Source organism: Coenobita brevimanus, chromosome 57 (genome assembly GCF_032717465.1).
Source record: "Coenobita brevimanus isolate Jiangsu-jjx chromosome 57, ASM3271746v2, whole genome shotgun sequence".
Lineage (NCBI taxonomy): Eukaryota > Metazoa > Arthropoda > Malacostraca > Decapoda > Coenobitidae > Coenobita > Coenobita brevimanus.
In genome coordinates, this window is record NC_137010.1 from 25,700,238 (window position 1) to 25,724,521 (window position 24,284).

At 41.2% G+C, this 24,284-nt stretch overlaps 1 protein-coding gene across 1 annotated transcript; it reads right to left on the reverse strand.

Moving 5' to 3' along the window:
* Positions 1-320: 320 nt before the first annotated feature.
* Positions 321-8,539, reverse strand: LOC145402315 (methyltransferase-like protein 27). Its single transcript, XM_080274454.1, has 7 exons — positions 8,477-8,539; positions 6,739-6,873; positions 5,798-5,949; positions 3,427-3,542; positions 3,238-3,330; positions 1,061-1,173; positions 321-794 (listed from the first exon to the last, which is right to left on the reverse strand). The coding sequence occupies exons 2-7, from the start codon at positions 6,862-6,864 to the stop codon at positions 723-725; spliced, it is 672 nt and encodes a 223-aa protein (XP_080130580.1). The 5' UTR covers positions 6,865-6,873; positions 8,477-8,539; the 3' UTR covers positions 321-722.
* Between the last annotated feature and the right edge of the window lie 15,745 nt (positions 8,540-24,284).

Sequence of the window (24,284 nt, forward strand, 5' to 3'; positions counted from 1 at the left end):
GTCAGGGTCACAGGCCAAGGTCAAAATTCGACCCGTGTGTTTTGTAAGTGAATTACAGTAGATAACTAAAACGCTTTTGATCTGATCTGAACCACACCTAGTGACAGGGTTGAGGGTCAACGAAGGGGATGACAGTTTTTGAAGACACTAGGCCCCAGTTCAGGACCACATGGCAAGGTCAACTAAGTTTTTATCTGATGTATATTAAACATATAGAACTGTTCAGGTCTAAACAAGGATATAGAGGTTCTGTTTTGATAACAGTGAGTCAAAGGTCAAAGTCTCGGGGACGGGTTAAATGTCAGGGTCACATAGCAAGTACAACTTACAGTTTCGATCTGATTTAGACCGAACTTTGTGGAAGGATGCAGGGGAAAGCAACGACGAAGGGATTCCATGTTGAAAGCAGCTGGCCAAGGTAGAGGTTACAAGGCAAAATCAAATGTTTGGCCAGTAGATCAATTGATTGGATTGCTAGCATTACAGTTTCTGAGTGTTCCTTATTGTTTCTCTGCATGATACGTTGCAGTATTTGTGAATGCTAGTTTTGCAATCTGTGCTAGTGTAGTAAAGATATTGCAGCACACAAAAGAATGAGAAAGAGTAAGATGCAAATTAATTACTAACGAACAGGCGTTACAAAGCCGCCTATCCCTCCAGTATTTGTAAACAGTTATGATATTACGGCTTAAAACAAGTACTTAATGAGCTACAGTCATGAATCAAGCCACACGGTACGTAAACACAACTCCTTCACTGCCATAAAAATAATTGGGAACGACCTTCCGTGTCACCTGAAATAAATATAAAAAGAAAAATGATATAGTACTCATGAAATAAACACAAATAATATACAAACATAATATACAAACATAATATACAAACATAGTATACAAACATAATATAATAAGCACAGTGACATTAAATAAACATAAGCAAATAATTTATCTTAGGACACTAAATATACACACAAACATCTTGGGACATTGTCAGAAAAAATGAAATAAACAAACATTTCAGAAGGTGGTATATAAACAGTCACCCCCCCCCACTCTCTCACCTGTTTCCAAACCCCATTCTTTTCCAGCTGGTCCATGTAAGGTTCCAGTTTGTCCTTATAGTCCTCTGCAGACTCCAGGAACGCCAACCGCATCGAGATAATAACTAGCCCTCCTGGGGAAAAAAAAAAAAAAAATATGTTCCGTAATACAAACAAGTTTTTATCGCTTTCGGTACTGCTACCAACAAATGATATTATTTAGCTCATTTTTAGACCCCGTAGATTTAAAAGATACTTTGTAAATTGAATGGGTTAGATAAAGCCTTCATTAACTCCTTTATTACAAGAGATCTGCCACTAACATAAAATAATCTGTATTCGTTGCATCGTTATCCTTGGTCACATACAGTATGTGCATAGGCGGATTTTCATACTGGTCGGTCTCCAGCAGCCTCTCTGTTCAGTCCCGTAACCCAGAGGTCACACTCTATAACCTCCTCCCAATTTTTTTTTTTTTTTCTTTCGGTACACGGTGGTGGTAGGTGGTGGCGACCATCATCCACTCACTTGATGTTGTGCTGCCTACTTCTTCCTTAGCCTTTATCATTCTTTTCCTGTGCCTGCCCGCCTTTCTTCCTATTTCTCCCATCTTTCCTGTCACTTCTTATTGCTTTTCTTTCCTTTACAGGTGGCTTTACGTTGAGTGACAAGCCTAATGGTTTCCTGTAAGTCAAGAAACCTTTTACAACGCTGGGTGGTAACCATATAACCAGACCATACGTGCTCCCAAAGTGTCAGTAAGTGGATTGGTGGAGGGTTAGTGTCCCTCCCCGTAAAACAACTAACTCAAAGTCAAATGGCCACCCCTTTTGGGATTATGGCGTCTGGCAATAGATAGATAGTCTCGCAACTCCACCCCCATCGTTCACACCTCACTCTCCGCACCCAGTTGTCATCCTCCGTCCTCTCCACATTCCCAATCCATCTCATTCTACACCTTCTCATCACAACACTAATATATTCAAATCATTCCCACACTTCCTCTCAGCCCTTCATTCTTAATCCTCCCCCAGTCCCCAGGTGTCATTCAGGGATATATAAAGAAAATAAATGGAATATATATCCTTATATTTCCCATACACTCTAGCCTCATATCTATAACTAAACCAACTGGGTAAAGTTTAAATTCTTATGTGTTTATTTCACAAGGATACGAATGGTCCAGATGTAATGAACTAAACTTTATCAATAGCCAGACGTCTTAATCCTGGGGGGGATGGCCACGAATAAATCGCCTCCTTGTTACCTTGTCATCCCCCATTAGGTAGCCCCTCCTTCAACTCACGCCACTCGCATCATTCTTTGATAATATGCTGCCGGGAGAAGAGCGATATACCTGGAGTAAGTATGCAGTAAGACGCAGTGAAACAGTAGACCAGCTTTCGTCGCAGTGTGTTCAAGCGCGAAAATAAAAATCTATTATCATCGTTACGTTAATCAACAGGTGCTGGAGAAGAACGCCCTCTTGTGGTGGCATCAATTTAACCAGGCGGCTCAGCTGCCCGATTATACAAAAGTTTCTCAACTACCTCCCTATCCACTGAAAGGAAGATGGTGGACTGCAAGGTAGGGGTAACTTAAGCCTACAGTCCACGTGCTGGCGTTTCAGATGAGCCTTGGACCACAAAACAACAAATAATAACAACGATAAAAAACTAACTCTGACACCCACCAGTATTACTATCTTCGGCAGTAAACAAGCTTGTCTGAATACTTTGTGCGAGTTTCATAATAAATAGTAAAAAAAGAATAATAAAGTTGATCAGCCCCTGCACAATCGTGGTCAAGAGCTGTGTTACAGGGAAGTAAAGTTTGAGTCAAGTAGCAGCACAAGAGTCAGTGCTAATGAAGGTATGCAGCCTCTACAGTCACCAGCTCTCTTAACACAAATTTTTTCTCCCAGTGTATTTCTATAACTACTAACTCTCTGAGACAGATTATGACCCTGACTGTACTGTACTTCATCCACTACAGACTCTCCGACACAACTTTTGACTCTGTACTTCATGCTTTACTACAGACTTGGGGACACAACATTTGACCGTGACTCCACTTCCTCAGCACAGACCCTACGACATAGTTTTTGGCCACGACTGTACAGCATCCTTGTGAAAGTCTTATACCAAAAGCAAATAAGAAAAAGAAAAAAAGAAAGCTGAAGGTGTCAGCACACTCACCAGGCTTGGTCACACGCACCAGGTCATCGATGCCGCTGACAGGGATGTGGCCATTACCCATAGCGCCTGAGATGACCACAATGTTGTAGGTGTCTGTGAGAGGAAAGACGTTACTCATGACTGCTTCCCCCCTCCCCCTCCGTCTCTCTCTCTCTCCCCATGTGTACAGTATACATGTCTGTAACTCACCCTTAGGTACAGTATTTTGACCAAGGCCAACAAACTCCTGGTATTTAACGTTGTAAATGCCACTGTCTATCAGCTTCTTCATCATGCCAGCTGACGGCTCAAGAGCGTCCAGGTCTCTGCAATGGGAGTTGGGCTAAGTTAAGTTTGGTTTAGTTATGCTATTTATTTTAGTTAATTTCATTTCGCCTTGTTTCATTCATTATTGTCTTATTTGGTTTGGTGTGGGTTGGTAAGGTTAGATTAGGTTAGACTGGACCGGGTCAGGTGAGGTTAGGTTAGGTTATGATAGGTTGGGTGTCTGAGAGCTGCTTTAGGATGCCAGCTGGCAGGTCCAGTACGTCCGTGCTCCTGTACCAGTATCATAGTTATGGCAGAGTTAGATTAGGATACGCAGGGCTAGGCTGGGTTGGATTGGACTGGGTTAGGTAGTGATGAGTTGTAGGGTTGGGTTGGATAGGTTTGGGTTGGACTGAGTTGGGTTGGGCCAGGTTACGTGGTTAGGATTAGCTTTGTTCGACCAGGCTGAGTATTTTCGGTTAGGCCTGGCTGGCCGAGTGGGTGCCTAAAGAGCTGATTTGCCTGTTCCATCCGATATATAGCACCGGTTATGTGGATAAGGTGACTTAAGAAAAAAAAAAGTTCTTCGACTGATAATGAAGACTGTCTTTACATTTGTCAATTCCCTCGTGTTTAAAGTACCAGTTGTGTGGAAAAGGATGTATTTCTGTAAAAAAAAAAAAAAAAAAAATGTAGTGACACGGTCTGCATATTTGCCAGTTTTCACCAGTTTACAGTACCAGTTCACTGGAAATTGTTTTGATAATAATTTGTAAGATATCCCAGACTTATAATGAAAACTAGCTATAGTGACGCGGCAGTAGAAACATAGAGAAAAATAATTGATTCATATGTGCGCATATATATATATATATATATATATATATATATATATATATATATATATCAGGGGTTCCCAACTTGGGGTAAATTACCCCGGGTGGGGTAATTTGGTCTTTTCTGCTAGGTAATCGGGGACAGAAGGCAAGCATAACAAATCATACCAGTTAGAATAGGCTTTTAATTTAGTCCCATACTGCCATTACTGTAAATTTTATTGTTTTTATTTTTCACATTTCAATTAAGCGAGTATAAAATTGATGGTGACTGTCTGTTAAAACATCAGTTAATCCATACTGTTATTGAATATATGGATTGGGCAAAATTATAACTTGGCATCGGATGCATATCCCTAACATAAACAGGTAAGTCCGGGACGTGATCTAACGTGAGGTCACGGAAGTTGTACGAGTCGGGGACAATCGACTCTTCAGCCTTCATCGCTGTCTGAGTGTAGCTGTCTAGTTGACGTCTTCAGAGGCACATGCTCTCGGTATTTACTTTTGGTGTTAATTTTGTTTCAAAATGGCTAGTCTTACTACTCGCAAATGGAAAGGATCGTATGAAAGTGGCAGGAAACTGAATATTTTACACACTGCTTATCCTCGAATTGCTAAAAACATTTGGTCGAATTTTCCTGAAATTTGGACGGAATGGTAGAACTGTTTGCTCGATTTTGCCGTGTGTGAGCAACTCTCTTGGTTTTAACCTAACCTTTAATTACTGTAAGTCCTATATATACGGTATATATATATATATATATATATATATATATATATATATATATATGTGTGTGTGTGTGTGTGTGTGTGTGTGTGTGTGTGTGTGTGTATTTTTGCATACCCAATTTGTTAACTGGGTATCTCGTCTGAGTTTATATATCACGCACAGTGATGGGCATTATGAACATATTCTGTGGATAAAATCTGCCATTTTGCAACTTTTTTCCGGATGAATCCGGCCTCACAGGACCCTAGTGCGTATCCTAACTGACAGTAGATTTCGTAGCACCTCTTCGTTTGTGACATTCTGCACACTGCATCTCACTATCCTCGTGTATGTCACAGATGCAAATCATGTCGATATCAGAAAGATATAAATAACGTAGAGTCAACCAAAATGGTATGGCACAACTAAGGATGAATGGTTATGAAAATGAGCGAGTTTTGCAGATGCACATTAATCTATTAATTTATTGCCTTAAAAAATGTACGTGACGATTTATGCGATTTCGAGTTGTAGTAATTACCAAGGACAACATCAGCTTATAATAATAGGATGCCCAATACATCACAATGCTTCGTTCATTTTTCAGAAAGATTCGTGCGGTAATATGTCCGATACTTTTTTTTTGTTGACTATACTAGAGAATGTCAAGTTGTAGACGCACAACAGATCGCTACGGAAGACGTGTTACGAAATCTCCGATGCCTCTCGGAATACGGCCACCTATGTATATCAAAACTTTACCTACTTGAATCCTTTCTGGCTAAGCTCCTTGCCAACCAATCCCGTGCCGGCTGCCACGTCCAAGACTCGAACCCGTGACCTCTGATCCTCGGGCACTTGTCTCAGCACCTCGTCCACTGCGATGTAATGGGCGTTGTACTGCCCCTCGAGCAGCATCTGGTCAGGCAAGGTAATCAGTGTTTATCTGATTATAGCTGTTTACCTATGATGTGCGTGTGTGTCTTCTCTTTCCATCCTTTGCCACAGTCTGTTCGTATCTAAAGCTGATATAGGGACCTGGCTGTAAAGCTGATACAGGGACCTGGCTGAGTATTTGTCAGTCACACTCGTCTGTCTAATGCACATTCAATCACACTCGTCGGTCTAAAGCACATTCATGGAGGAAAGTTGGCCTACTGATCCACTGCGTCTGCGTCACACTTAGGGCATGTCCATCAGTTTTCCCTTGAGGAATCATTAAAAAAAAATAATAATAATAATAAACTGTGGGCAGTAAAACACACCAAGCCTCTCTCAACTTATTGAATATTTGCCAGCAGAGGAAAGGACAAGTAGGGGAGGTGAAATGTTACAGAGCAACATACCAAGTCTCTCTCAGCTTAGGATTACTATCAGTGGAAAGTGACAAAGAGAAAAGGCAAAATATTACAGAGAATCATACGAAGCTATTCTCAGCTTACTGAAATTAGCCAGCAGGAGAAAGTGACAAGCAGAAGAGATGATTTTTACAGAGAAACATCCCATGCCTCTCTCAACTCAGGAATATTAGCCGGCAGGGGAAATTGAGAAGAGGTGAAATGTTAGTCAAACCAATGTATCTATGGGCAGGGTATTATATCGTCTCGAAAGATGACAGTCATACCACTGCACATGAGGGTGCAGATGAAGATGAAAATGGTCAAGATGATCCTTTGCGTAACCCAAGTGACCCCTTATTATCCTTACCTCTTCATAATTAGCGGACCAGCCGTCATAGAGGGCCATGACATCTTCGGGCCTCTGCCCTTCTTTGAAGACCTCTTTGGTCTTTTTAAGAACGGCGAGATCATTGACGTTTTGCTGACTCTCCATAGTGGCTGGCTGGAAAAAAGAGTTGCAGTGTATAAAGTCTGTTCACTTTAACTAGGCGCAAAATTGCCATCTGTCCAACTTCAATGTTGAGTTGTAATTGCAGGTTAACACCGGAATACGGAATATGGTGCTAGTCATGAAGAGTTCTGTGGAAAGGATGTAGAGCCGTAGTATGGTATTAGTCTGCCCTTGAGCTAAGGGAAACAAGCTGTGAAAGGATGAAAATCTCCGTCTAGTTATAATACATGAACTGTGGACCATAACGAGTAGGTGGCTGGATGTGTTGTTGTAGACCCAGGCTTATCAGAAACGTGAACCTAGTGGGCTGCAGGCTTAAGCTGCTCTTCGTTTGCGATGCACCGCCCTCCTTTCTTGGGATAGGGAAGTAGTTGAGAAATGTTTGCATGTCCAGGCTATAACGATGCCACCACATAAACGCGTCCTCTTCAGCCTGGATGTAAATCGACTAATCGAGTCATATTCTGGGGGAAGAAACTGCAGACTCTTAACACAGGAGCATACGACACGAACTATACTCATTTTACCCTGACTTGGCTTAAAATTGCCAATCCTCCATTTTGATTACCAGCGGTAGTAATAGATAAACAATTGAATATGAAGCTAGTCATGAAAGAGTGCTAAAGGGAAGGTGTAAAACTATAATATTGTCTTACTTGGCCACTGGGCTGAGGGAAGGAAGCTGCACCAGGACATAAATTTGCGCCATAATAAAAGAACATATCTTACATAAATCTCACCTCTTCCCTACACACCCATTCCAAACCAAACAAGTTATCGTGGGAAGGTTTCTTGGCTGCAGTCCTCCGAAATGGAGAGGTTCAGTCATGCAATGGAATATAAAGGACTGAACATAATTAGTCTTCTTCATTCTGTTGTTCATTTTGAATTAGAATTATGCTGGGTCACGACTCATGCTTCCACACGTACCTGTACTCCCTCACTCCATTACCTGTAACTAGTCCATCGAAGTTATAGTTAGAGGTGACAGAGTGAGTGATTATGGGCAGGTATGGAAGGTGTGACTCGCGGTGTAATGCTAACTTTTGACCTATTGGTGGTCAGTGTCATTTGGTAAAATCAACCTAAACAGTTCTTATCATATGGAGATTAAAGTTCGTGAAAATGTTCAGGCTAAAACATAGATTCGATTGTGAGAACATTCAGTTAAAGGTGAAGGTCACCGGGAAAGGTCAAAGATGATGGTATACTGGCAAAGTTAACTCAAACAGTTTTGGTTTGATATGAACCAATGTAGGTTGAAGGGTTAAAGTTTAGGCAAGAATGAAGTAATTCGATTTTAAGAGTTACCTGTAGAAGGTAAGGTCACAGAGCAGAGTCAAATATTTGACCTTTAGACCCGTTGGTGGTCGGGAGTGTTGCACTGAATGCTTTTTCTTTTTCATTCTCTCTTTTCTTTCTACTGATGATTATAATATCAGTGATGGAAGGGGTGATGATAACGACGCCACCGACGACGACAATGATGATGATGATGATTCAAGAAAATACGGTGATACTGATTGTGATAGTGATGATAATGATAGTACTGCTGTTATGGCTGCTGCTAAAAAAACAACGATGATAAACATACTTGGTAATATCCGACTGTAACTGCGTGTTCCTAGGCTGCTGTCTGCCGAGCACACCTGCTGAGTAAGAACTGAATGATTGCCCACATCTCACCGCTACCAAGCAAAGCGTCTTGTTGTAGCTGAAATCGCTCAAAAGGTGCTAGATTCTCGGTTGATTCAGAAAATTTAGGAATGTAACTGGAAAACTTCCAAAGTATTATAGTTCAATAAAGTGCTAAAATTTCACAACAGTCACTATGTAACGTTGTTAGCAGCGAAAATGCGTTATATTCAGCTAGGTAAGTTACTAAAATATCACTAACACAGCTATATGTGTTCTTCAGAGGTGATAGAATAATGACAGTTTAATTAAAAGCTTTGCAGTAGAGCTGGGAAATGTATTAAAATCTCATTATGACGACAAATTGTCGTTGGAAATGACAGTTTTCAAAATATAGGTAGAAAAGGTTCTGAAGTCTAAAATGCTGAATACGAAAATATTTTGAACAGAGCTAAAACCTCAGATCTATAGCCAAAGTCGTTCTCCTTTTTGTTAGATAAGAAAAGATTCAGGTCATGAAAAAGTGATAATCTCTCATTAACATGGGAAAGTCTCTCATAACCTGGAAAAAAGCATCTCGATAGTAAAAAATAAACTAAAACTGAGGTCAGTTCGATTGCTCAGGAAGAAAAACTAAACATGAATTCCATTATACTTATTGGCAAACGCGCTAACCTGGCAACCCTGAAAATTATTACCTTGTAAAGTGAGATACTGGGTGACATCTAGGGAGTCCGGTTAGTGTTAAATAAGGAAACTCTATTTACACTGCACACATATGTTTTTCTAGCCCTGTTTATTTATTTATTTGTTTTCAATGATTTACATATACAAATCTCTCCCTCACGAAGAAGTTTTGGGCAAAAATAATGAGAACATAGATCCACAACCAGGTAACTGTGAAGGCCGCGAATACTAGACCTGTTAGTGATTAAATGTTTCTTATCCCGCTGATCACTTGTATTCTTTTCCGTAATTCTTCCGAGATTTAACCATCTATAGTTTACCTCAACCTCCCTCCCCCAAAAAAAAAAAAAAAAAATTCAATTACACGAGTAAAAAATATGAAAACGGGCTTGGTTAGATAATTCATATTTCTGACACTTTTCCTGTGACTCCCAACGTTCCTTCTCCAATTCTCATATACAACAATTATTTGCATATATAAATTTTTCCTCCAGGAAAGAATGAATGCCAAAGATGAGGGTAGAAAGCGTCCGAAAACTAGGAAAAATCTTAGCACTGTTTAGCAACTCTGAGTGACTTGCAGTTACTTTCTCATAATTTACAGTGGGAAAGTATTTATAAAGAGGCTGTGCCAAGTTCTGCTAATAACAGCCAAGCGTTGTGCAAACCACGTTCATATTAAGGGGATATAAATACCATAAGAGAGAGCAGCAAGGTGCACTATGCAATATAAATTGCTAAGAAGAGGTGCTGCCAAGCCTCCTGTGACACTCCCAATGCGACCCTCTGAACGAGACCCTCTCAAGGTTACTGCCAAGGGTCCATACTTATTAAGGCCTAGTAGTAGTTGCAGTTGTAGTAGTAGTAGTAGTTGTTGTTGTTGTTGTTGTAGTTTCAGCCCCATGCTCATCTGAACGTGAACCCATTGGAAAGTATGTGGAACTTTTTTTTCTTTTTCCCCCAATGAGATGTAACAAGAAATCAAATATTGGGTTATGATGCAAGTCACGAGGAAGTGTCATGGGAGGAATGTGCAGTCGCAACATTATTTTTTTTTTCCCTCAGTAGGAAGAAAAACGGCCAAGGCGAAAGGACTAGGCCTGTAGAATTAGTAATTGAATTAGTAGTTTCTCTGCACGTTGTTTAGGGTAAATCCCTTCTGGGGCAAGCCTGAGCAGGCATAACTCTCTCTCTCTCTCTCTCTCTCTCTCAGCTGAATAAAACCGTGTGGCGTAAGCTGGAGTTGTCACGAGCATGTGAGTTAGTGGTATAAGTATTAACTCTCCTAGAAATCCATATCTCATGACTAGTTTCAGAAAAACGTCTGCCGATAGCTGAAAGAGAATACTAGAGTTGTTCAGAGCATGAGAGGGTTAATGGTACCAGTATTAACACGCCTAGACTATCTTTACTTACTCTCAGCTGAGTAAAATCGTCTGGCGTTAACTATTATTATTATGTTTATTATTATTATGAGAGAGAGAGAGAGAGAGAGAGAGAGAGAGAGAGAGAGAGAGAGACTATTGTTGGTACATGTATTTTATAACTTCAAAACTGACTCCAGTTTAGTTGGCTTGGACATATCGTAACGCCTCATCCTTAGCGATTAATTCAGCCCATTACACCCCAATATCCTCTTGTATGTTATCAGTGCAAAGAATGTCGACACTGAAGCGAGATTAATAACTTACAAAAGGATGCAATATACAAAATAAATCGCCAAGGAAGAGGTGCCACGAAGCCCACTAAACCACTTGCAATCCGGCCGTAAATGTTGTGGTAGGATTCGTGGCAGCAGGTCCTTAGCGAATTATTTTGCCTATAACATCTTAACACTCTCCAGTAGGTGATTTATACAGTTTTTATGGCTTGTGTCGGTAACACTCAAGAAAATACTCAGATTTAACAGAGGAAATAAATCGCTGAAGAACAGACGCTAAGTCTTCCAATCCATCTCAGAATAAGGTGCAATAGGAAGAATAAATCGCTGAAGAATGCTGTGTAATCTTAATATCTACTTGGAATAGGAAAGTAAGAATATCAAGGTGTAACAGGGAGAATATATCGCCGAGGAAGAGGTGCTACGTAATCTACAGTTGCACTTACAATACACCCCTAGGAAGGTATAAATATTATCGGGCAATGGGGAGAATACATTGTTGAGGCCCACTGATAATACGAGTACACCCGTAGGGGGTTCTAAATAGCTTATTGTTCTGGCTACGCAGCTACTTATCTCTCCCTTCCGTATCTTCAGATAGGGAAAACGCTCACACACGCACTAAGGGGAGAGAGAGAGAGAGAGAGAGAGAGATTAAAACCCACTCAGTACAAAATCCTCTCCCAAGCTGAATGAAATCATCTGGAAGTAGTTAGACAATGTTTCTCAGACTTCTTCGCTTCATGCCCCAGTGGGATCTTAACATCCTCGTGGCCCCTCATCAGTTTTTATTCAAGCCCTTCACATATAATTATAAAGAAACTATTTTGGTGCTCTGCATTTGCGTGGGAAAGGAGGTCCGGATGATGATGATGGTGACTTACAACTATCAGTCAGAATGCATATTTTGTTACATATCAGTGAGATGCCTGACACTGTCTGATTTCAGTCAGTCGACTGATTAGACCTTCAGTCACTGATAACACACATCTCATCTGGGTCAACATCCAACCGGTTTCGGTTTTTACTTTTTGTGTGTTGAAGGGTGGAGAAACCAGATCCACATGAATATGTTGTGGATAATGGCAAGAGGACTCTAAGTGCGATTTCACAAACTCTGATTTAAACTTAAACTAGTCCGCCATGGCCCCCCCAAAATTCTGTCGTGGACCCCTTGGGGTCACTGGCTCCCAGTCTGAGAACCCTTGAGAACCCAGAAATGTTACCGTATGTATTGGTGGTAGTACTAATAATGGTAATTGTGGTAGCTTTGGTGTTGGTCGTGGTGGTAGCTTTGGTTATGGTGATTGTGATGGTGATTATATTGATGGTGATAGTGGTGGTACTGATGGTGGTAATGGTGGCGGTTGTGGTGATGGTGGTGGTAGTTCTGATGATGGTTGTGGTTGTTTTGGTGATAGTGGTGGGAGTTGTGGTGATGGTGGTGGTGGGAGTTGTGATGATGGTGGTGGTTGTGATGATGGTGGTAGTTGTGGTGATGGTGGTGGTAGTTGTGGTGATGATGGTGGTAGTTCTGGTGATGGTGGCCATAGCTGTGGTGATGGTTGTGGCAGTTGTGGTGATGATGAGAGTTGTGGTGATAACGGTGTGATATCTGTAGTGGCGGTTGTGGTTGTGGTGATGGCGATGATAGCTGTGGTTATGGAAACTGGTATTTGTGGTGATGGTGGTATATTTTCTTCATGCAGACGTGGCCCAGATTTTCATCTTTTAAGGAGATTATTTCACGTAACTCAGTGGCAGAAAAAGCAACGCTAAGATTCTGCATCCTCTCCTACGCACTTCTTTGTGACTAGCATCATATTCTGCTGTTAATGAGCTGTTCTACTCCGCATTCAGTATGGAGAGATACAATTTTAGGCTAAGCTGGAGTAAAAACAGCGTAGCTATAGCAGTGCTAGAAGTGATGATAATGATAGTGATGACGATTCTGATCGCTTTTATGAAGTTGACTATTGTGATGACAGATAAATCACAAGGCCACCGTATTAAAACACACACACACACACACACACACACACACACACACACACACACATACACAGCATTTACATTGTTGAGGCCGGCTCATAGATAGCGCTGGGAGAAGTGCGAGTTTGAAGCGTGTGTTGCGGGGGAGAGGGGGCGGAGGAGTTGTATCTGCGAGGTGACAAAGATATTACGTAACTATACTATCCGAATCCTTACATCACGGTGGTAACCTTGAGTAATGTGATGTTGATACATATCTTTCTTGCAATTAGTATTGTTTTACCGAGGCATACAAATCAGTGGAACCAATTTGAAGGATAATGGTTGTGGCTGGTGTTACTGTAGATGTGACAATTGGAAGCTGATAGGTAAATGAAATATGAATACCATGACAGTATAAAATATGTTAGACATAACCACAAAATGGTGTGATAATGATGACTGTCAGCCATCTCGTTACATGGCTTATCATCCTTTCCCTGTATTTGTTTTGCTATCCCACCACATAACAATGGTGTCACTTATCATAGCCACCAATGTCAGTTTATCTATCATACTGTAGATACAATAGTCATTCAGCAATGCGTAATGATAACGATGTGAAAAAGATGTCCACCAACAGAATTCGCCCATATGTAGGCTATGACATGGGTGAGGTGGACTGAAGGGATTCATTACCGTGTGCGACGCCATATTTTTTTATGCAAGGATGAAGGAACCAAAGGCCACACACCAATCCACGTACAATACCTGGATTCCAATTCACGTGGGTGAATAGGTGGATGGATAAGTGGATGGGTTGGTTGATAGGTGAAGGATGGGTGGCTAGATAAACGAAAAGATTGGTGGACTGGTGCGTGGATGGGTTGGTGGATGGACGAGCAGAATGGTGAGTTGGGTGGTTGGTTGGGTTGGCAAGTGGACGGGTGGATGGATGGATGGATGCTGATGGACTAATGGGTTGGGATGTGAGTGGGCAGACGGGAGGATAGGTGGGTATGTCGATGGTTGGGTAGGTGGGAGAGGTAGATAGATAGGAGTCAGAATCGACGGAAGGATTAATGGATGGATGGATAGATGGTGACTGAATGGAGGGAGAGGTAAGTGGGTGTTTGAGTGAATGCTTGAATATATAGTTGGATGGATGGATGAATGGATGGATGATAACTTAGTAGATGAATGGATGGATGGATGATGAATGAGTAGATGAATGGATGGATGGATGGTCTGCTATATGGGTGGCTGACTGGGTAAGATAGGTGGGTGAATGAATGGACGGGTGAGCGAAAAGGTGTATAGGACGATTGATGGATGTATAGATGGGTGAGTCAGCGAGGGTGTGAATCGGTGTCTGGAAGGTTGGGTGGCATGATGGGTGAGTGGGTGAACAGGTGCGTGGGTGGACTCAGTGGGTGGATAGGTGGATGGATGGGTGAGGTAGGTGGACGGATAGGTGGATGGGTGCTTGGATTAGTTGATAGGTGGATGGATCATTGGTTTGAAGGGTAGGTGGGTGGACATATGGGTGGTTGGGTGAAAGAGTGAGTGGTAGTTGGTGGCTGGAAGGAGGGATAGGTGGTGGGGAAGTGGGCATATGGACAGACTGATGGTTGCATGAATACGTCAGTGGGTAGGTGGATGGAGAGATGAATGAGTGGTTGGAGCGGTGGATGTAATTGGGTAAGCAGAGAGATGCATGAATGAGTGTTTGCGTGAATAAGTGGATAGATAGGTGGGGTGGGTGAGGAAGTAGTTGGGTAGATGAATTGATAAGCAGATATGCATGGGTCGGTGGATAGGTGGATGCATTTAGGTGGGCATATACGAGTAGATGGATGGATGAGTTGGTGGGTAGATAAGTTACGGATGAGATAGATAAGCAGGTAGCTGGGTGGGTGAATGGATAGTTTTTTTTTTTTTTTTATGCAAGGAAGAACCAAAGGTCAGAAGCCTGTAAGACTGATTTCTCTAAGAAAAAACAAAAACAAGATAACAGAGCCAAATTCAATTCTTGTTCATTTCGAGATGCCTGGACACACTGCGTTTGAAAGACTGGAGGTCACAGGCAGCAGGAGATATTGACAGAGCAAAACAGTTCCCGAGCTGATCTGTTGCATACATGAGGACTGAGAGTAACAGTTAAATCATGCATTAGAGTTGGACGGAAAAAGGATGAGATTTTTTTGCTAGGAGGGTGCTACGCGCCCTTCGAAGTGGTACAGGGATGCAAGTACACAGTTCAGAGGAGCAGTGACCATTGAAATAGCGATAGAAAAGTGATAAAGGTACAACAGTGTGGCGAAGAGACAGAGGTTGAAGGGAGCCAGTAAGAGGAGGAGATTGAATGAGACGAAAAGCCTTTAACTCCACCTTATTGAGAAGAGCTGTATGTGGGGAACTTCCCTACACAAGAAAGTTGTACTCTATACAGGGACGAGTAAAACCGTGTATAAAGTCAACAACTGTGTGAGGTAAAGAAGATACGGAGTCGACTTAGCACACCTAATCTCTTGGAATCAGATTTTACAAGATAGATAATATAATCTTTCCAAGATAAATTCCAACAGAATGAAACCACAAGTATGTCTAAAGATGATGCAGGATTGAGTTGGATATTGTTGAAATATTTGAAGATACTCACGCGGAAGATTTTGACAGGTTGAAAGATGTAAGAACTGAGTTTTTGATGTACTCGTATTAAAAACAACAAGATTATTTTCAATCCTATCAGAGATATGAGCCAAGTCAGACATTAGGTGTGCCATAGCCTCATCTCTTGTTTGGTGAAGGACGGTAACTGCTGAGATGGACGCTGCGGGAAGTGAATGGCAAAGTGGCATATCATGTACGTATAACGGTAAGTAGACACTGTAGCAGCTAGGTAGGTAGGAAAGTAGGCAGGTAGGCTATAACAATGTGTTAGGAAAGTAGGTAGGTACCGGTATGACAGTGTGGTAGATAGGAAGGTAGGTACAACACTGTGGTAGATAGGTAAGTAGGTATAATACTGAGGTAGATAGGTAGGTATACCAGTAATACTGTGGTATATGGGTAGGTAGGTATAATACTGTGGTAGATAGGCAGGTAGGTCAGTAGGCACTGTGACAGGTGTGGTAAATAGGCAGGTAGGTCAGTAGGCACTATGACAGGTGGGTAGGTCGGCACAGCGGGAAGATTAGGTAGGTTGGTTGGTAGGCACTTGTAAGTAGCTAGGCATTGTGGGAGATATGTGGGTAGGCATTGTGGGAGATATGTGGGTAGGCACTGTGGGAGGTAAGTAAGTAGGTTGGAAGGCAGGAACTGTCGTAAGTAGCTAGGCACTGTGGGAGATAGGTGGGTAGGCACTGTGGGAGATTGGTAGGTAGGTAGGTAAGGACTACAGAAAGGAGAGAGGGAAGGAGATTGTTTGGTATTTTGGTAGGTAGGAAGATAAGCACTGTGGGAGACTGGCGGATAGGTAGGTAGGCACTGTGGTAGACAGGTAATAGGTAGGTGGGTAGGCAGACACGTGGGCACTGTGGTAGGTGGGTACGTAGCAAGGTGGGTACTGTGGTATGTCAGTAGCCAATGTAGTAGGCAGGTAGGTAGGTGTGTAGATAGTAGGGCACTGGATAAGACTGATATTGAGTACCCTCCTGAAGAGATGCAGTAGCTTGAGGCTAGGCTAGGCTACTGTGGTCCAGTATCCTACATAATTATAAGGGTAGCTGACCAGTCTGCTTCCCTTGGTGGCATTCACAATCACCACTAAGTGTAGCCTCATTACCTGTTATAAGCAGTTTTAGTACCATATGCTCCCCAAATAGTACAAAGAATATCATCTTAAATGCCAGAGTTTAATCCCAGACACCAAGAAATAGCCAACGGTCGCAGTTCTGTCATAAATATACCTCAAAAACAGTAAATCCTCAAAATTTTATGGGCCTAATGGGAAATAAGTACGGATAATTGCAAAAAATATCGGTAAATAGGATAAAGTATGCCTGTCAATACATTTATTTGCATTTTAAGTCAATATTTACGCGAAATAAAAGACTATCGAGGCGAGCTGCCGCTCTAAAGGGAAACACTTTTGCTAACTTTAGCTCGTTTGCGCTGTTAATCGTCATATTTGAAAATTAATCAACAACATTTTCTTACCGGATTTCAGATAATTAAGTGTGTATGAACATACATGGTGATAAAAATTATAAAATTTTTCAATGAATGGTGCAATTTCTGTAAAAGACTGTCGATTCGGCAAATGACTGCCAATTTGGTAATTCGTCGCACCCAAAGCGGCGTACATATAACAGGACTGGGTATGCAGTTTTCGTGTTTTCTCTGAATGCACTGGAAGAAACTGCACATCAACCTGATTAATTGTTTTAAGTAACCTAGTCGCTACTGTGGACTTATCCTGAGCTATTTAAAACAAATGAATCTTAATATTCACTTCATGAGGAGTGGTTCCCTAGACTCATGAAACTGTCAGGCGGTTGAGAGTCGTTCTTACTGTAAGCATTTCACTACGGAAAGTCTTCCCCGGGATGAATAAAACTGTATGGCGTTGCAAAAATGAAAAATACAATGCTTAATCATTCTTTTAGTTACCCGTGACTCTACACACTTTGGTTTTCCCAAAAATTTAGGAATATGAGAAAACGTAACATTTTAATATTTTATACGGGAACTTATGTGAATTTTGCTATCTGGTCATTTCATCTTAATAGCTCTCTTTTGGCAAGTTACCACAAACACTCCCATCAACATAGACAATTATAGTGACAGACCGTAATTAGCAACCTTATAACTATAGTGAGAGTCGATGGGGAGTTGCATGAGACAGGACCCAGCATGGCCTGACAGGGGGTGAGGGTGTTTGGGTCGCTTCCTCCCAATGCTTGGCTGAGATTTGATCAAACGTCCACATAGTTGGTAGGGAAAGGGAAGCAGGTTGCCTTAACAACAAATAACGATGCAAGTAGTTTAATCCAGTCATCATACTGACCTCCATTAACTGGTTTTACCATAAATAAGCGTTGCTTTTTGCTTAACTTGAAATCCATCTAGTTTATATTCTGTGAAAATTAAAGGGAATAATCAGTTTCATTTGTGAATATAAGTGATTTGTCAGTACTGACTTTTGTGCAATGTTAATAAAAACAAAGCATTATGATATAATAATGAGTAGGTGAAAGCTTGGATTATGTTGTTCCAAAGTCTGTAGCAGAAGAAATGAAGTTTTACTTTTGTAGCATTCTAGAGATATATCTTTCCTTGGGAATTACCTGGTGAATTACACACACACACACACACACACACACACACACGGTGAATTACCCGGTGAATCACACACACACACACACACACACTTGTACTGATTGATAAGTATATGGTTGGACAGATCAGTGAGCAGATGGATGAATGATTGTTAACTGAATGGATAAATGGACCACTGAGAAGAGAAACAAATCATTGTATGGATTGATGGGTGGATTAACTGATGGATCAGGCTAATAACAGAAGGATAATTATGTAGATGGATGGATTGATGATTACTTAGTTGATGAATGAATAGATACATGGATGGAAGGATGGATCATTGAGTAGATGTATAGAGAGAGGAATACGGTATGTTGTTTGATTAATGGATGGGTGGATGGACGGTTGGATTATTGTGTATATGTATGAATAGATGGATGGTTTGATGACTGATAAGTGGATGGATGGATCAGTGGATGAGTGGACGTATAGACTGTGGATGGATAGATGTATGAGTTGGAGTAGGTACTGATGAATAGCTGGGTGGATGGATTTTAATGGAGTGAATGGCTTTTCTTTCACCTCCCCTCCATTGTTTCATTCTCCCCTTCCTCTTTATCTCCTCCTTTCCTTCCATCCTTCCTCTCTCCCTACTCCCTTTCTTTCTGTCCCCCCTCCTTTCTTTCTCCCTCCTTCCTTTCTCCCTCCTCCCTTATCTCCTCTCTCCCCTCGCTTTCCCTCTCCACTTTCATTCTCAATTTTCTTTCACATTCATTCCCTTCCATCCCCCCCCCCTCTCTCTCTCTCTCTCAGGCATAGTTCAGTTGGTAATTGGAATTGAAAATTTCTGCTTCATTACAATATTTTAAGTAACTGTAATTGTGTTTGTAAGTGAATACTGAGAGTAAACAGTGATTATAAACTGTTGACATTTAATTCAATTAAAGTTACATTATGAAACTAGGACAACCGTATGAAATGCGAGGGAAAAAAAAAGGCTTCAATTTGATAAAACTCTGTAGGGAGATACCAATATACCGTCATTACACACCTGACAATATACTGTACTCGTTCGAGAGGTGGAGTTCGAGTTAGACACGTCCAGTACTCATCCATTACTCGTATGTATTCAGAGGCGGAGAGGACGAGCGTGTAGACCAGAAGGCAGCGGTATAGACGGCTCTAAGTCTAGGACAAGCAATAGCCTAATGTTAGTAGTGAAACTGAGTGCGCATTGTAATGTAATGTGGGATGCAGGCTAATCACATCAATCGTAGGTCTTCATAACCTGACCTTTTGTGTCACATCACTGCTAGCTGTTGGACAAAGAAAATACAGGGTTTCTTGTACCGGTAACTAAAAAATGTGGTCTCCTTACATCATAGCCCACTCAGTTTTAGTAATATAAGCGCCTTGATATTTAAGGGATTACTGTGTTAACTTGTATGACATTATTTTAGTAATTACCGTAACTGTTTAGCCGTAAATAAAAGTAGTATAATGTTTTAGATTTTTTTACTAATGTCCTTTTGGTAGTAGTTGTAATGTAGTAGTAGTTGTTGTTGTCGTTGTTGTAGTAGTAGTGGTAGTAGTAGTGGGACGAGGAGGACTCTACTACGCTGCACACATCAAACAAATCGAAATTTCAGACGGGCCCAAGGTTCTGACTAAGAGGGGCTATGGACCCCCATGACCCCCGTCCCCGTGGCTTCCCCAGTGAATAAAAGCAGGAGCAGCAGCGTTAGTACGGGTTAGTAGTAGTAGTAGTTGAGTATTTTCTGGGTGTTAACGTGAAAAAATACCTTACTTACATATTACAGATCCAATTCGTTAAACTATATGTTGTTGTTGTGGTATAGTATGTACCGGTATGTTCTATTTAAGGAATTACAATAGACAGCAAGGATATTAGGCTCGTAAAAAGGATGAAACAGTTGCCAAAGTTAGCGGTTTCCACTAGATCTTTATATTTTAATGCACAGAAGGAACCAAGGTCTAGAAGCCCGGAAATCGTTATCAAGAAAAAAACAAAAGCAAGACAGTAGAGCCCAATTCAAGCTCCGTTCATTTTGAGACGCCTGAACACTGCGTTTAAAAGACTTGAGGTCACGGTTAGTAGGAAATACAGACTGAGGAAGACCGTTCCAGAGTTGACTGGTTGCATACATGAAAAACACAGTAACGGTAAACTCTTGCATTAGAGTTGGACCGGCAAGGAATGAGTTTGCTGCTTGACGAGTGCTACGTACCCCCAGTAGAGGTGCAGGGATGCAAGTAGACAGTTCGGATGAGCAGTTACCATTAAAAGATAAAAAAAATAATATACACAGGCTCTTCGTGCCTATGGTCAGTGATAAGTAATATCGCAGACTCACTTTCCATGGAAATTCATTTGATTATGCGTGTTCTGTCAGGCGACTGCATATATTCCTGCCTATATACTTAATCTTTATTTACAATTTCTCCTTTTGAAAATTATCTACACATTCATACAAATGCTTAGAGCAAACTTTCCCTAGTTAAGCTCGCAGTAACGCGGTAAGATGATAAATATTAATCTGTCCCACGGGCACCAGAAGGTATACTGCTCTCGCAATGTCTTGCGTTGTAGCCAGCTTTGTCACAAAAATTGCTAAACATCCAACCATGAACGTTAGACTCGCTAAATACATAAACTTCCACAAGATCGTCAAACACGTTCTCTGTAATCACTGTATTTCAGTGTCAGTTTTTAAACGGCAAGCGAGAAGAAATCTAACAATAAAGTTTTTACGCAGTTTAAACATTGCTGTAGGGATTTTAGCACGTTTTATGACGATTTTGTGGAAGTTTATGTATTCAGCGAGTCTAGCGTTCTTGGTAGCAAGTTTAGCCATGTTTGTTTCTGGCAACGCTACAACGCAAGGCATTGTGGGACCAGTGTAACTTTGTTGTGGTGCAGGTGTGATGGATTAATATATCATCTCACCGTGTTATTGCGAGCTTAGATAAGGTAAGTTTGCTCTGTGTATTTGTATGAATATGTGTAGATAACATTGAAAAGGAGAAATTGTAAATAAACTTTATAAATATGTATATAGACGAATGTAATCACCTGATACAGATTGTCAACTTACACATTTATATGCGAACACGAATAAAGAATGTACCACGTCACATAACAATCACACAGTCTAAGAGGAAAGCATAAACAGTAACATGGGATAATACTTAGCAGAAGCCACAACCGGAATTCAAGGAATTTAAGCGTTTCTGTTTTTATCATTTGCTTAAACTTCTATGACAGTCCCGTCGCAAATGACCCCAGGGAGGATTTGTGTCTGAGGAAGTGTCAGCAGATGGTGAGATATAAACGGAAAACACCTGAAACTATGGTAGGTGGTGTCGATCATCATTCACTTACTAAATGTAATGCTGTTTACATCCTCTCTCATTCAGTTTCTGTGTCTGCCTTCCTTTCCTACTTTGCCCTTTCCCTTGTATCACTTTTTGGTACTCTTCTTTCTACTTCATGTGGCTCATTGAATGACAAGTCAGATGGTTACCTGTAACTCCGGAAACCATTACAGCGGTGTTGGAGCTCACCAAATTACGGGGTGCAGCCTGCCATGGTGCCTCTGCCAACTGGGTGGAGAAACGCAAATGAGGCGTCCATCCCAGAGCCAAACCTGCCACTGTTCACCGACCGCACTTTGGTGTGGTGAGTCAGTCAGCTGCAAGGGAACATCGGTTCACTATACGGGACGCCGTGTAGGAGTGGTTGCTTGCCTACGGTTGATGGGTCTTTCAGCCGAACACTGGGGTTTATCAACAACAGCAGCAGCTTCAATCGACATGAATTTCAGTATTAGCTTCTGCGTAACCTGAAGCACAGACAAAAAACAATACATAAACAGTACGTTAGTAATCAGTTTAACATTAATTGAAATTGAAATTGTCTTTATATCTAGCTTTAGGCAGACGTCATAATCTCGTAAGGGGTGGCCAAATTTAGTGGTTTTAAGCGGAGGGGCACTAACCCGCCGCCAACCCACTTGTAATTTGAGAATATTTTGAAGTGTAATTAAGCTTCGCCATATACTGTATATGGCGAAGCTTATTGTTTTGGTAAGTATTATTAAGGTATTCTTTTTCTTTGCACTTTTTTGTTAGATCTTGATGATTTACAGAAAGGTACCCTAAGGTAACCCAAGTACTTGTGCCAAATATAAATGACCATGACATTGAAGATCATATACTCATTTTTGTTGCAAAAGTTGCATATTTGAAATTGAAATCGGCCTGTCTCAGAAACTAATTGAGATACAGCTATTTGGTTGAAAATCCTGTGATAAAAAGTTTGCTGTGAATTTTGGCTTAATATTTTGCCATTTAGCCCAGTGGAAAGTACCAGATTCAAAATCTGCTCAGTGTTTTCTTTGTAACACGTTTTAGAAAAAAAAAAAAAAACTGTAAAGCTGTAACTTTACAGAAATACACCGTAGCTGTGTTCTCTTTCATTATCTGAAAGGAATATGATAGTTAAGCATACAGGTAGCCAGTTATTGAGACATGTTAAGTGTACCCATGCTTACAAAGAAAATCAATCCCATATGTAGTTATGGCGAAGCTTGTTTATTGTAGCTACACAGTAAGTAAATAGGTAACTAGTTGTAATTGTGTTTGTAATTTAAACTTTAGTTAAGTAACTGAAATTATAATTGACCTTCAGTAGTATAATTAATCCAAGCCTGCATTTCTCTCACCCATCTATCTATCTATCTATATCTATCTGTCTGTCTGTCTGTCCCCTCCTCCTCCTCCTCCTCGCTTATTTACTCACGCACTTAATCCTTCTCACCCTCCCTTCCTGCCACACTTCCTCTTCGCCCGCCTTCTTTGCTTTTTTTTTCTTCCCTTTTATCTTTATTTTTCTTTCCTCCATCTCTCCGTTCGTCTTTTCCTCGCTACGTGCCTCCCTCCTTTCTTCCTGTCTTCTTTCCATCCTCCCTCCCTCTCTCCCTCTGTCCTTACTTAGCCTACACCTACTACTAACCCCCCTGTCTTCCCTCGTTTTTTCCTTCCTTTGTCGCTCACTCTCTTTCATACGTCTATTCTTCCTTCCGTCGTTCCTCCCTCTCTACCTTCCTTTACATCCCTTTCCGTTCCTTCTTCCGTCTTTCATTCCTTCATTGTTTCCTGCATTCCATCTCTACTTCTCGTCTTCTTCCTCCATCCTTCCTCCTTCTCTCCCTCCTTCGCTCTCATACTCTCCCTCTCAGCTCCATTCCTGAGATTTGTAAAAGTTTAGGATTATCTTGGTTGAAGTTTCTCTCTCTCTCTCTCTCTCTCTCTCTCTCTCTAAACTGGGGGGAAAAAAATGGTACTAATGACTGGCAAACTCAGTTTTATGGAACATTAGACACATAATCGTACAGTATAGTACTTCAGTTATTACCTGCGGCGAAGCCGACAGATCTGTAAGTGGTACACCTGGGGAATCTTTTTTTGTTATCTATCAAGGAAAGTTCGAATATCTGACCATGGAGAGCCCTGGCCGATTTTCTTCTGAAATAGCCTACAAAGTTGTTCAGCCTGAAAATTTGAGTTGATTCAACATGTCAGCTGTTGCGTCAGCTGACAGTTAGGCGATTTTCAATTTCGGCTATAAGGAGGCTTTTTAGCGAGTTTCTTATGAAATAAAGGGTTGCTCAGCCTGAAATTTTGAATTGATGTAACATGTCAGCTCTTGCATCTGGTGATTATTTAGCAATATTTTGTTCTGACCATAAGGGAGCATTTTATAACAATTTCACTTCATCGGTGAGTTTCAAAGAGAGAAACTAAAAAATTAGCTGAAATACCTTCGCCGAAGATCTGTGAAGATAGTCTCTTCTGGACCTCTTCAAAGTACTTTCCTGCATCCACACGCTTGTTCCAACGTTCTGCTACTGATGACGACGTCGCTTGAACGATGTTGTTTTATCATGAACTCCAGTTTAGGGATCAGCCAGTGGTCACGCGGTGCTGTCACTTGTATAAGGTGGATGTGGGATTGATGTAGTGATTGTTTTTCTCAGCCAAAGACAGTTCGGGAGCAAATGTCATGTCGTTAAATGCATTATTATGGCGAAGCAACCACTTGCCATTCCACTTCTTGCATCATTTGTATCTTTCTGCCCAATGCAAACATTTCAGAACTTCC